Source organism: Quercus robur, chromosome 7 (genome assembly GCF_932294415.1).
Source record: "Quercus robur chromosome 7, dhQueRobu3.1, whole genome shotgun sequence".
In the NCBI taxonomy this organism is placed as follows: domain Eukaryota; kingdom Viridiplantae; phylum Streptophyta; class Magnoliopsida; order Fagales; family Fagaceae; genus Quercus; species Quercus robur.
In genome coordinates this window covers 14,993,093-15,007,429 of record NC_065540.1, presented here as the reverse complement: position 1 = coordinate 15,007,429, position 14,337 = coordinate 14,993,093, and the positions used below count along the sequence as shown (strand labels likewise).

General features: G+C 31.0%; 1 protein-coding gene and 1 long non-coding RNA gene across 4 annotated transcripts; both read right to left on the bottom strand.

Annotated features, from left to right (window-relative positions):
- Positions 1 to 1,171: 1,171 nt before the first annotated feature.
- On the bottom strand, positions 1,172 to 4,540 carry LOC126691061 (receptor-like protein 7). Its single transcript, XM_050386139.1, has 2 exons — positions 4,435 to 4,540; positions 1,172 to 4,131 (listed from the first exon to the last, which is right to left on the bottom strand). Exons 1-2 carry the CDS (start codon positions 4,538 to 4,540, stop codon positions 1,172 to 1,174), a joined length of 3,066 nt encoding a protein of 1,021 aa, XP_050242096.1.
- A 3,727-nt stretch (positions 4,541 to 8,267) lies between these two features.
- Positions 8,268 to 12,594, bottom strand: LOC126692433 (uncharacterized). Of its 3 annotated transcripts, XR_007645027.1 has the most exons (3): positions 12,375 to 12,594; positions 11,580 to 11,640; positions 8,268 to 9,602 (listed from the first exon to the last, which is right to left on the bottom strand). It is a non-coding gene; the product is annotated as an uncharacterized LOC126692433 (long non-coding RNA). The 3 variants fall into 3 exon arrangements; XR_007645026.1 differs by having other exon boundaries at positions 11,580 to 12,594; XR_007645025.1 differs by lacking the exon at positions 11,580 to 11,640.
- Positions 12,595 to 14,337: the final 1,743 nt, after the last annotated feature.

Genomic DNA, 14,337 nt, shown 5'->3' with positions numbered 1-14,337 from the left:
TTATTTATTTAAAGTTTGGTTCTAAGATTGGTAGTGACTTTTTAGGATGACTTTATTACTTAATATCAAGTCAAATAATCAATTTATCAATGTAGATTTTGATCTATTTGATGAGAAGGTAAGTTATGAAATTAAGTAATGAGAATCATTTTATGTTTTCAAATACAATTGGACTTTCTTTTTCTTAATTGAGTCATATCTTTATAAATATATAGTTTCGTTTTAAAATGGATGCCAACTTTTTCAAGATGAATTTATTTGTGGAAGTATTTGAAATGCTTCTATTGATTATTTTAGAGATATTATGCAAGAAGAAGAAAAAAAACATAGAATTAAGTATTTTTGAGTTATAGAAAACAAGAATGCGTACAAGATTGTGAATCACAAGTATATGATTAGATTTTAAACCACAACATCGCTTAAGCTTAGACAAATAGATAATCAACTTATTCCAAATCAAAAGTATTAATTTATGCCATTTGATGAGTTGAAAAATCTTGGGTGTCAAAATGTTTAAAATGAGTTTTATCATTTGTTTTAAATTATTTTATAATCAATATTTGGTTTTTTTTTTTAATTGATAGTTACAACAGGGGAGGGACGATTTGAATTTTAATGTCTCCATTGAAAACAATAAAATTTGCTAGTTGAGCTATAAAATTCTTGGCATTTTGATAAAAGGTTGGTCTTACATGATAAGCATTTATCATTAACATAAATTAAAATTTTACTTTTACATGTGATTTTATATTTACAATAAGTTTTTCATTTATTTTTAGAATATATATTTAATATTTAAAATATATATTTCACATATATATAATTCTTGATTAAGTTGCATAATACTCTATCATCTAAATCTAAAAAACAAAAGTAATGTCCTTGTATTGAAAACTATAGACATGGTACAATTCTACCTGTTATAATTTTAGACAAACAAAAAGAAATAGAAAATTTTTAAATATATGGAATTGCTGATTAAAATCACAAGCCAGTTGTATATGAAAACAGCTTATTTTAATATAATCTTAAAATAAAGTTCATTGCGAATATGAAATAGTACAAACATCTTACCTAACAAAGCTCACGCCCAATTGCTAGGATACATTTTTATTTTGCTCTTATAATGAAAGCGAAAAGGAAAAGAAATAGTACAAACATCTTTCCATACCTAATGCCTCTGCCCCGCATTCCTTTGTGCTCGGATTCCACGGTATTGTTTTCCTCCAAGGTACAGCTGTGGGAAGATTCTGAATAAAATGTCATCAACGTGTTTGCAATACCAAATCCTCCACCTCTTACAAAACATAATCGGCCAAATGACCATCCCAAAGCCAAAAACAAATCCCAGCTCTACACTTAGGAAATTCCAGTCAATCAAAGGCCGAGAATTTGAGTTACTTTCTTCAAATGTTGGAGGTGGTGATCGTGGCTCTGTAGATGTGCATTTTGTCTTCAAAGGACACCCATATAGTCCTTTGTTCCCTTCGTAGGAAGTTTCCGAAAATGTTGCAAATTGCTTGATGTATGGAATTGGCCCCACTAATTGATTGAATGAAAGGTTTAAGACTGCAAGGAAAGTAAGACTATCTGCAAGTTGCACAGGGATCTCACCACCAAGCTTGTTGTTTGATAAGTCTAGTGACTCGAGTTGACTTAATTTTCCCAAAGATGGTGGGATTTGGCCTGTGAAAGAATTGTGTGACAAGTTGAGAATATGCAAGGATTTGAGTACTCCTATTTCTTCTGGTATTGGCCCTTCAAAATTGTTGCTTGAAAGGTCAATTGAAGTGAAAATAGTAAGAATCTTCACCGACTCAATTATCTGACCTTTAATGGTAACTGTTATTACATCTTGATAATAATAACTACCTTCATTGTATTCCCTAGGATCAAATTGGAGGTAATTGAGCCCTGATTGAGCCTCATTATCAGCCATCATTAACTTTGAGTTAGCCAAGGATTTTATTGATAGCCTACCACTAAAGTTGTTAGAGGCTAGGTCTACAATTTGAAGAATCGGCCAAGTAACATTTGACCTTCCACAACCAACAGATCCATAAAATTTGTTCGAATGCAAGACTAGGACATGCAAATTAGACATGCCCTTCAAGTGACAAGGGAAGGAATCATGTATCTTGTTGTTCCCAATGTCCAATACCTCCAAATTTGTGCAATTGGCGAGAGACTTTGGTACCACTCCTTCCAGTAGGTTTGTGTTGACATTTAGAGTTTGTAAACTACAATTGCTTGGAAATGTATCAGAGATTTTGCCAATGAGTTTGTTTCTCCTTAGATTCAAAACCTTTAAAGTATTACTCGTTGAAGACAACAAGCATTGGGGAATTGTTCCATTTATGGAATTATTAGACAGATCTAGAACTCCAAGAGCTGCAGCATTGCATATTGATTCAGGGATTTGCCCATGGAATTTATTGCTCGAAAGAGATAAGAAAGCACTATCAGAGTCGAGACTCCATAAAAAGTCTAGCTCTGGTATAACAGAGTAGAAATTATTCCTTGACAAGTCCAAATAATAACAATATGGAAGGGGAGTTGGGAGTTGTCCCTGGAGTTGGTTGGAGCTAAGGTCTAGGAAAGTTGTTGAAGAAAGATTGTTTAAAGGTCCCTCAAGGTAGTTACAGGAGAGATTTACATAATTAGGTATAGAAATTTTCCAAAACCAGTTGGGTATCTCCCCATGTATTTGGTTCTCTGAAAGGTCTAGATGTTCTAAATTGGCTTGGTGTCTCAAGAATTCAGGAAATGTTTTCAACTTGTTAGAAGCCAAATTCAATCTAATAATTTGGGGGAAGGAGGATAGTGAGGAATTAGTTCCATTATATTCAGTCAACAAGTTGTTATTGGAAAGATCCAGATAGGTAAGATTTCTCAACTGCTGAATCACATTAAGCTGTAAAGAGCCATTAAAGTTGTTTGAAGAAAGTGTTAGGTCTTGAAGACCTTGGAGTTCAAAGATAGACATGGGAATTGGCCCTTCCAAGTAGTTGCTACTCAAATCAAGTTTTTCCAACAGGAAGGAAGAAACATTTGAAAATTCATGGAGTTGACCAGAAAAATGGTTGTTGCCAAGAAGCAACGTTCGCAATGATGGAAGGGAAAAAAGAGATGCTGGAATACTCCCTTCAGTAATCTGACCTGTCAAATGATTATAAGAAAGATTTATCATGATCAGGTTCTTTGCCATGCTGAATGATGGAATTGATCCGGTGAAGTAATTTGATGACATGTCCAAATAAACCAATTGAGTAAGGTTTGACAAGGAGTTTGGGATTGATCCAGTGAAATTGCACCCTGTAAGATATATTTCAGATAACCTTTTAAGGTTGCCAATAGAATCAGGAAGTGTCCCTGAAAATTTTGAACCGCTAAGCTGCAGTGACTGAAGAGAACCATTTGGATAAATTTCTGGCAAAGAACCTTGAAGTAGTTCATTACCTGATAAGTCTACCGTCTGTAGTGTTGGAACCTGGAAGATCTTTTTTGGAAATTGTCCATTCAATCCACAATAACTGAGATCGAAGAAAGTCAAATTTCTAAAATCTGCAAAAAATTCTGGAATTGGAGCAGAAAAATTGTTACTGCAGAGATTAACTACGGATAGAGACTGAAGCTTCTGTAAGGAGGAATCAAGAGGCACCCGAAGATCACAATATGACATGCTCAACACTCTTAGATTTGGCAGCGAAGATGATAAGGCCTGACACCAATCATTCCCTTGCGATGATATAATTACATAATCAAGATAAAGTTCCGTAAGGCACGTAAGGTTCTGCACCAGTGTAGCTAAATTTGGGTTCTCAAGTTCCACCGGGTTCTGATCTTCATCATTAAAAATGTAAGACAAATCGAGAGTAACTAACCTTGTGAGGCGCGAAATCTCAATGGGAATTTGACCAATAAATCTAGTTTGTGACAAATTCAAATAAATCAAATTTGTCAGATTTCCGAATTCCGGTGGAATACAAGAATAACGGAAGTCGTTACCAGCCAAACTCAGGTACTGTAGATGATGAAGACGGAAAAGGCTACTTGAACTGTCAAGTTTACCAAAGATTGGTTCGTTGTCGAGGTAGAGACCGACAACACGTCCCTCGCTGCAGGTTACTCCTTCCCACGAACAGCAATCAACACTTTCATTCTAAGGCAGCACTTTTTTGGAAAAATCAGTTCCGAAAAAGAAGCTATTCTTCAATTCGAGCAAATAGGAACGCTGATCGCGAAGACATTGACCAGACACGGCAAAGATGAGGGTAAGTGAGCATATGAATATCGGGAGAAGCCTTGAAAAGGGTGGAATTTTCATTGGAGGCAGTCAAAATAAACACTCAAACAGTAAAGAATTGAAGGGCTGATGAAATTAATGGTGGGTTGAGGAATGCAAAGATTCGTGAACATGATGGCCCTTTTAACCTGTGTCAAGTACTGGTGGACCAAAAACAACTCGGTTTTGCATGGGACGACAGTCAAAAGTTGTTGCTATTTCTCCGTAATTGATAAAGGTCACTGCTTTTGTCATGGAATTAATATTTTAAAACTGTGGGGGCCAGTCAATCAACAGGCTCTTTAAGGTCAGGATCGTTGGGCCTGTGGCCCATCCGAGGATGCATATCCATCCGAGGAGGCCAAGTCAGGTCATAAGGGTAATTACCGAGGGTGGTGGTAGTCAATATCACAAAAGTAGAGTTCTGTATTCCTCCGAGGACGTCATACTCCTCGGCAGTATGCGTCCGAGGACTATCAGGACATAGACTTGTTACAACCGGACCTCGGAATTATGTCACCACTGAAGATGGGATAACAGACCAAAGATAAGAAAGAAAATGCAAACAAATATCTATAACTACAGCTGCCTCCGCATTAATTACCTTTCAACCAACTCTCTGGCCACATTAATATGGAGGTGATACCTGAACAGTAAGAAGACAGTCTTACAGCTGCTCATAGGAAGTTGCAGGAGGTGCTAGATGGGACAAAAAGAAATCTCCAGAACCCAACCTACACGTGTGTGGTGAGGATGGAACGTAGAGGGTGGTATATAAACTGAAAGAAGAACATGCAAAAAGGGGGATCGGAACAGAAGAGAAAGAAAGAAGCATAGACTGAGAAAGAAGAACGTGAAAAGCAAAAGAACTGTATCGATTACCAGAAAAGAACCGATTGTTGTGCCAACTCTGCCTTCAATATACGTGAGGGTGAATCTTTTCGTTCCAAAAAAGTTAATCTAGCTCTTAATACCCACGCTCTACAAGTTATATTATTTGGGCCTATTTACGTGCGAACCCAGTATCATTTCGGGTCGTTACAAATCAAGTCCTTACAAAAAACCATGTAGTGGTTCCAATTTCTTTTCTTTGCAATCAAAAGTCGTTGCCTTTCACTTAATTGAGGAAGATAGGTACTCTAGCCATGGGATTAAAAATTTTAAAGCAAGAACTGGTTCCAGTTTCTTTTCTGTGGGCCAAAACTTTGGGAAGGAAGATTATGTGAGCACTATTATAATGGCCAAAGATTTGAAAGCTAGGTCCACACACAGCAAAATTCTAGGATTAAAGAGAAAGAAAGAAAGAAATAATAATAAAAGAGAGAAAGAAAAGCCAATCTGGTCTACCACTGCTACCACAACGTGAGAATACAGAGTGCGTATCGTATGAGAATACAAAGTGTGTATCGTATGATAGTGGAGAATCCTATATGGAGTCATGCCTCAGCAATCTCGTTCAAATTTATATATACTTACAGTCTCTTTGATTTTCTTCTTTACTACAGAAGTAAAAAGGTTTTTTTTTTTTTTTTTTTTAGAAAAACATAAATGGAAAAATGATATGTATAAATAGGAACATTCTTTGCGTTGGCATACGGATACGGGATATTGTATGGTGTATTAAATATAAACTAGCTGCGAATCCGAGCGTTGCGCGTAATAATTAAATTTATAGTGGTTTTATTAAATTTTTTTTTACAATTTAAACTAATCTAATAATGAGTAATGTATTTCGTAATTATATTTTTATTTATTATAGGAACAATCATAAAAGTAATATAAGAACAATCCAAAACACCAAAAAAAACGTAAACTAAAAAAAAAATTAATAAAAATTAACAATGATTAATTGAACCAATATTAGGATAAAATTTTGTTTTTGATAATCTATTATTGTTATTTTCTTTGTAAAAATTATAATTTTTTCCACCCAAAACATCTTATCAAATAAACAATTTTTAGCAAAATCTAAGAATTAAATTTCTATACATGCATTGTTATAAAATAATAATAATAAAAATAAAATTGCAAAAGTTAAAATTTGTCACCTATCTAATTATTTTCGTTTGGCTAACCTTTGCTTTTCTTTAAATAAATGGCATTATAGAGTACTTCTAATACAACTATTAAGAGTACTTTGTCCACCAGAAAAGATTAGAAAATAAACAAAAATTAGTAAAGTCTTATAATTTAACATCTAAATTGAGCACTATAAAAAAACATGCTATTTAACAGAATAAATACCAAATTATCCAAATCATGCTATATAATATAGAATAATATTATATTTTTATATGTTATATTTAATTCTTTAGAACGCAATAGGATAACATTTAACAATCAAAGAGAATAAAAAAAAATTAAAAACAAAACTAAATCACAATTTAAAAAACAAAACTAAATCACAATTTAAAAAACAAAACTAAATCGCATTAACCCAAAATAGAGTTTTAAAGAATATAAAAAATTATCAACCTAAAGTAGAGATGTAAGAAAAATAATTAAAAATCCACCAAAAAATTTAGAGAGAGAAAGAGAGAGAGGGAACCTTTTTTTGTTATGAGGGAAAACTATGCATAGAATAGAAGAGATAATAACAAATTTATAGTAAGAGGATGTGAATAAGAAGAGACAAAAATAGAAGAAGATAAAGGGAAATAGGAAGAATGATATTAATATAGAAGGTAGTGGGGAGATGAAAATGTAAGGGAGGGAGAAAGATTGAAGAAGTAGTGGGGAGATGAAACAATAAGGGAGAGACAAAGGTTGGAGAAGTGTAAATATTAAAAAAATAAATGTTAAAAACAATTATAAGAATAAAAAAAAAAAAAAAAAAAAAAAAAAAAAAAAAAAAAAAAACCCTAAAGCTTGAAAGGCTTCAATGTTTTTTTTTTTTCTTTTTTCTTTTTCTTTTTCTTTTTCTTTTTTTCTTTAAGTTGAAAAGGCTCACACAAAACCTTAAAACTGAACTGAAAAGGCTTTGGGTTGGGTTTGATAGTGGAATTAAATAAATAAGAGGTGGGCTGGATTAATTATACAGATTTATCATAGGGTGATAGTGGAAGTAAACAAATAAGAGGTGGGCTAGATTAATTATATAGATTTATTATAGGATGATAGTGGAAGTAAATAAATAAGTAGTAGGCTAAATTTATTATAGGGTGATAGTGAAAGTAAATAAATAAGTAATGGACTACATTAATAGGGTTGAAAATTGTAAAAACCATTTTAAAATTGTAAGACAAATTATATTTTAAAAAAAAATGATGTGGTAGTTGATGTGGCGCAACATGAGAACAGCAGTATTAAACGCCACGCTTCAGCTTTTAGTAATACTAGTGTTTAACCTGCGCGATGCACGAGATCATTTAAAATCTCATAAGTATAAGAAAATACAAGTAATTGCTTTAAATATATGTTATACATTGTTAAGACTCTTAGTCATTACAACTCTATTTTTTATGGTATTTACGAAGGATCCTGACAAATTAAATTGAAATAAACAGACATGTTTTTCACTGTATAACTAACCCTCCTAAAAAAATAAGAGATCAAAATGATAACCTGTGTATAGCTATAAAAATGGTTTCATTAGAAGTAATAAAGTTGTAAGAATTAGATATCTTTATATTTCTTTTAAAATAAAAAGGAAGAGAGGAAAAGAAATGGGAAAAAAAATTTAGATTGTTATATTTATATATCTGAACCATGGCATACTATTTCAAAAAAAAACTTGCTTTAACTTATTATATTTCTTAGGTAAAACTCCATAGTGTTCCATTAAGCAATTGAGAAGGAAAAATAGCACAATTGACATTATAAGGAAAATTTTGATGTATTCAAGCAGATATATAACTGATCCAAACAGCCACAATACAATTATATACACTATATTGACTTAGTTGAAAAATTAAAGTAACCAAAAAAATAGAGATGTAGTAGCTGAACACACATAACTTTTTACTTTACAATAACAGAACAATAGGGGAAAATCTATTTATTTTGATAAAGCAAATCCTGTTGTCTACATTCTTCATTCAGCTTATACACTTTGAAATCAACCATTTTGGGACCATCACAGTGTCTAATATACCAAATTGTGAAATATAATTACATTTTATAGTAGCGTTGTTCTAATCTGTCAGCTTTATTCAGTACATTGAGTTTACTCTTCTAAAGGAAAAAAAATAATAATTAACAATACTATGAAATACATAAAGACTTGAAGAGTAAGGTAGTATATACAATAGAGTTCTTTTTTTTTTCTTCTTTGTAGCAATTTGCTTAGTACTTTTTTGACGTTTTTGAAGCATTTGGAGCGGCATTCTTTCAAGTCTTTGAACAGATGTTTCTCCTATTTCTATTTTTTGATTGGCTATGTACACTAACACTAAGATACACACAATAAAAATAAATAGGTAAACAAAATAAATAAAGCTAACAACAACATTTAAAAAAGCCTCCCAATAAATTGAGTGTAATAGTCTGAGCAGTACAAAAATTAAAAGAAACAAAGACTTATAAGCATTCTAGTAAATTAAAGACATATATCAATAAGGAAATAACAATAAAATTTACATTAAAAACTCAGTAATTAACATTAAAAAAAAAAAAAAATAACAACCATATATAAAAGAAAAGCCAATGGGAAATAAGAAAATGTTATTCTAAATAAGAACCAAGTAAAAGCATTGTTAAATATTATGTGTAAATAATTAAAGATTATAACTTTTTTTTTTTTTGAGAAAATTAAAGATTATAACTTGAGGCCAAAACATTGAGTGAAAGAGAATAAATGTATGTCCGGATTTTAATTCAATTTCAAATAACAAAAAATAACGTTGAGGATGTGAAATAAGAACTGAAATTAATGATTACATAATCATCACAAATAGAAATTCAAATCCTTCAAAACCAACATAATGTAATCATTGAGCTACACTGAATAGTAAAATACCCAAAAACTGATCCACATATCTTAAGAAATAGGATTGGATGATTTGCAAGTTTTGGCAAGTAACAAAAATTGAAAAGTAAAGTTCCAAACTTTAAGAAAAATAAGACAGACAATACTTTTACAGGTCAATTTACTGAAGAAAAAAAATTTAATTGAAACCAAATACTTCAAAAACAATTCTGACTATATTGTGCAGGGAAAAAATTAATTCAAACCCAAAGACATCAAATGAAAAAAACGTAACCCAAAAAAAAGAGAGAGACAAAAGGAAAGTCAAGCTAACCTAAACCTTTCAATATGATTCGGTATCTCTTCTTGCAAAATACTAAACCATCGTATCTGGTAGAGAACTGCGTAAATCTGTAAAAGAAGAGAGATGAAGAGAGACTATAAAAGAAGCGGACGCAAACATTATAATATGGTTTGAGTTGTAAAAAATATGAAAGATTGTTTTACTTTTTAATAATCTATTACCTATTTCTAATATGATGATGGTAAAGAATTTGGCTTCCATTAGCCAAGGATATATATAAATAAATACTTAAAGCACATCAAACAGTAAAACTTAAAGCAAAATTTACAATATATTTTGTAAATAAAACATAATAGTTCAATGTCATATGACCAATGACTTTTATGAATAAGTAAACTTAGTATATATATTTACACCCATTCAAAATAACAGAAACAGCCAATAGCCTAAGGTAAATTGTAATTGCCAACTTCTAAATTTTAGTATGTATTTAGTGCTTTAAATTAATTCCATGAGAAAACAAAGAACCATAAACTTTGCATATGAAAAAGAATCCAACAAATTTAGACAATATTTATACATTTTGGTGAAAACAGATTCAGTTCTAGGAAATATTATCTTGAACAACATTGAACAAACAAATTTAATTTTAATCAAATGTTTGATACCCCTTTGCAGCTTCACTTTTGTGGTCATGCCACATTGGCTGCTGCACATACAATCTTTGTAAGTATTCTACAGTATGAAACTCAAAAGAAAAAGAGGTGTGCTCCAACCAAACATGATCTACTAAATGAATTACAAACAATTTCTATCAATTTAATAGTAATTACATTCATTGTTTTATAAATGAAAATTCACCTACCAGCAACCATAAAGTTACAACAACAAAAATACATTACACTTTCAGATTTCAAAATCTTACAATCCAATCTAACCAACAACACAAATATACATCAGAATTGAATCTCACACCAAATACCCAAAACAAAATCAATTATAACCCAAACACCTTAGGTTTTACGAATCAAGTTTGTACCCATATAAAATTATATATATCGCAAGCCACAGTATCCGAAACTTGAATTAATATATCACATACATCAATCACAGCACACAGATTTATCGAACAATAGTTCTTAAACGAAATTATGCAGGAAAATTCCTGTAGAAATTTGAACAATCAATTTTCACAACAAAGCACCAAAAGGGGAAAAATGAACACACAGAATTGATGCGTATATTTCGTCCAATTTTCACAACAAAGCACTCCAAAAAGGTAGAATGAAGACACAGAGAATATTCTGTAAATTGACGGAAACAGGGGAAACTTATCCCGAAATCACAGAGAAGTTTCAAAACCGAATCAAAACAACAAAAACTCATACAGAGAAGGAGAGAAAGTGAGGTGATTCCAAGATTATATTCCTAACAGATTATATTCCAGCTCAAACACAATAAAATGGCACATTTATTCATGACCAATCTGTGGTTAGATCCTATCTAGAAAAGAAAAAAAAAAATCTGCAGTTAGACAACATTGAGCAAAAGAATTAAAATTAAATCTATAGTCAACTAAAATTTAGCCAAAAAAAAAAAAATGCTATAAGTTTAAGAGAAGGGCTGTCAAGGCCCTTAAATGCCAACAACTGGCTCCTATTTCATTTCCTAGTGAGTTTTCATTTTAATTTTTTGTACTCTTCCCTCACCTTCACTAATTAGTCACATAATAGATAATCTTCATTTTGATGTTGGCCCATATGCTTAATAAACTTTGTCATAATCTATGTTTTGAAGTTTGGTTTTACTCCCCATTTGTTCAATTCCTTCCTCTCTCCCGACAATAGTTCCTCCAATGTTTTCTAACTTAAAAGTAAAACCTTGAATGTACCCATCTATTTTAAGTTCCAGTTAAGTTCTCAAAATCTCTTTTTTTAAGATTTTCTTTTCCCATAAAACTTTTGCACTCATAGTCTTATTTGTGTTGCTGTTAAGGAAATCTTTGTTCTAAATCAAAGCAATTGCAAATAGAAAAGAGATTTCATTGAACAATGAAACAAAGAGGAAAATTTAAGCTATCATACCTTTCATTTTATTGTAGAAAACCCAATGGTAATTCTTCTATTAGAGAACCCAGTAACTTTTCTGGTAGGGAAAAAATTAAATTAACAATTGAGATAAATGACATTTGAAAGTTTGAGAAGATATTCTAACTACCCATGAGGCGTTCAACAAAACCAAACGATGCCAACAAATTGCAGTTGGCAGTACTTACGAAGTTTTTTTTTTTTTTTTTTTTTTTGGGATAACGATAGAAATTTTATTTGATAAAAGGGAAATACATGTACAAACACAACAACCTTGTAAGCATAAATACAGGGGAACAAAGACCTGTTCTGCCGAAAACAAAATATGCAACAAAATAAATACAGCCCATGGACATAGAATACAGAAACAGCAACAGATATTACAATTACCCCCTGTAAGCACAAATTATGCAGATAATCCTGAACCTGTTCTACAGAAAACAAAATATGCAGCAACAGAAATACAACCCGTGGACATACATAACAGAAACAACAACAATAGTTCTTAAACGAAATTATGCAGGAAAATTCCTGCAGAAATTTGAACAATCAATTTTCACAACAAAGCACCAAAAGGGGAAAAATGAACACAGAGAATTGATGCGTATATTTCGTCCAATTTTCACAACAAAGCACTCCAAAAACGTAGAATGAACACACACAGAATATTCCGTAAATTGACGGAAACAGGGGAAACTTATCCCGAAATCATAGAGAAGTTTCAAAACCGAATCAAAACAACAAAAACTCATACAGAGAAGGAGAGGGAGAGGGAGAGAGAGAAGAACGTACCTGGAAAACTCAGAAGGGGATAGCGATGATCAATCCAATCTCCAGTGTGGCGCAAGTAATTTTTTTTTTTTCCTCCTAGCGGAGTTTGATGTGAAGAGATCGCCTCTATCGTAGTACGGCTAGGGTTTTTTTTAGAGAGAAAAAAGTTAAGAAGACTGATGTGAAGAGGGTAGGATTTTTCCCTTTTTCCCTTTATCTGTATCGCAATATTGGCATTTTTTATTTTTTTTTTAAAGAAAGAGAAAATGTTAAGTGGTCTGAAGAGATCGGCAGATATTTTAAAATTTCTGCGTTTTTTTTTTTCTTTTAATAGATTTTTTTTTTTTTGTTAATATAAAAAATTATAGCCAAACGGTGTTAATATTTTGAAAACAATATAATGTATCGCTTTTTAAACTTACACATGTCTGAATTTTAAGTAGGAACTTTTCCTATTTGTCAAACTCATTTTCTCTCAGCTTCTGCTATTATATATATATATAGATATAGATATAGATATAGATATAGATATAGGTATAGATTTAGGGTGAAAATTCCCATCATTCGTTTTCTTATTTATTTTTTATTCCTTTTTTTTTAGCAAAAAAATATATACAGATAAATTATTAATTTACACATTTATCTTAGACAGTTTTAACTTTACGTATAACTTTGTATTTACATATTCATCTACTTTAATTTAGATGTTTATAACTTTAAAAAAAAATTAAAAAAAAAAAAAAAAAAAAAAAAAAAAAAAAAAACCAAAAACAATGTCTATACATATCTATACTATATATAAATAATGAAAGTTTTGCAATAAAATTTACAAAACTCTTTCTGCACCACATACTTAGCATCTTTTCTTATTTTTTGTTTTTTTTTTTTTCAATTTTTATTTTGTTCAACTTTTCATCTTTTTAAACCATTGTCTTCTTAATTCAATATTTCATCTCCTCCAATCATTGTCTTTTTAAATTTAATTTTTATTTGATTCCCTTTATAGATTTTAAAATTTTCTCATTTATATCTTCTTAAATTCTACGGTTTCACTTTTTCAACATTTCATTTATTTTTTCCCTTCCTCTTCCACCTTAATTTTCATATAAAATTCTTATTACTTTATATCCACCTCTCTCACCTGTTCCTTCCAAGTTGTCCACAACAAAAAAGGTCAATACTCAATACTCTCTCTCTCCAATTTTGTTTATCTTTTGGTGGATTTTCTTATTGTTTCAACCACTTTCTTTTTCACTAATGGTTCTTTTTATTATTTTTGATTTAATTTTCATGTCACGTTTGTTTCTCTTTTTGATAATTTGTATCGACTTTTATGCATATTTAGGTATTTTGGTATTCCAATTCATGATCACTAGTTCTTTTTCTTTATCCCATTGGTTTGATTTGGTTTGGTTTTTAATTAGTTGTTTAGCAAGTTAGAATTTGTTTTTTTTTTTTAGTGATTCATTTAGATGATAAACTATTAGATATTACTAAGTTTTGTTTATTTTTAATCCTTTTGAGTGGACAAATTTGTAGTTTTTGGTAGAAAAAAAAATAGGGTTTGAGAAAGTTTGTTTAAAACTAAAAGAATAATTTTCAAATTTTATATATTTTTTAATGATACACAAAATGTTATAAATGACTTTTATTAAAAAAATAATATTTTCACTAACTAGCTTTTTAAATTCCTGAGAAAAATTGTATTTTTTTTTTCATTTTGGTACAACAAAAATTAAATTATTTATATATTGTAGGGACAAAGTTTGGAGCCCAAGCCCAAGCGTATGGAATCCTGGTCCAGTAAGCCTAATACAATGAATTTTGTAAAGTATGGGTCAAAGAACTAGGTCTAGATGAGTTGGGCAACGGCTAGCATGGAGTTAAGAATCAATCAAACATGAATAAAAGCTATTATGACCATAAGACCTTCCATCCAAGGAGACCAGAATTTGACGTATATATATAGATCACAATATTAGGA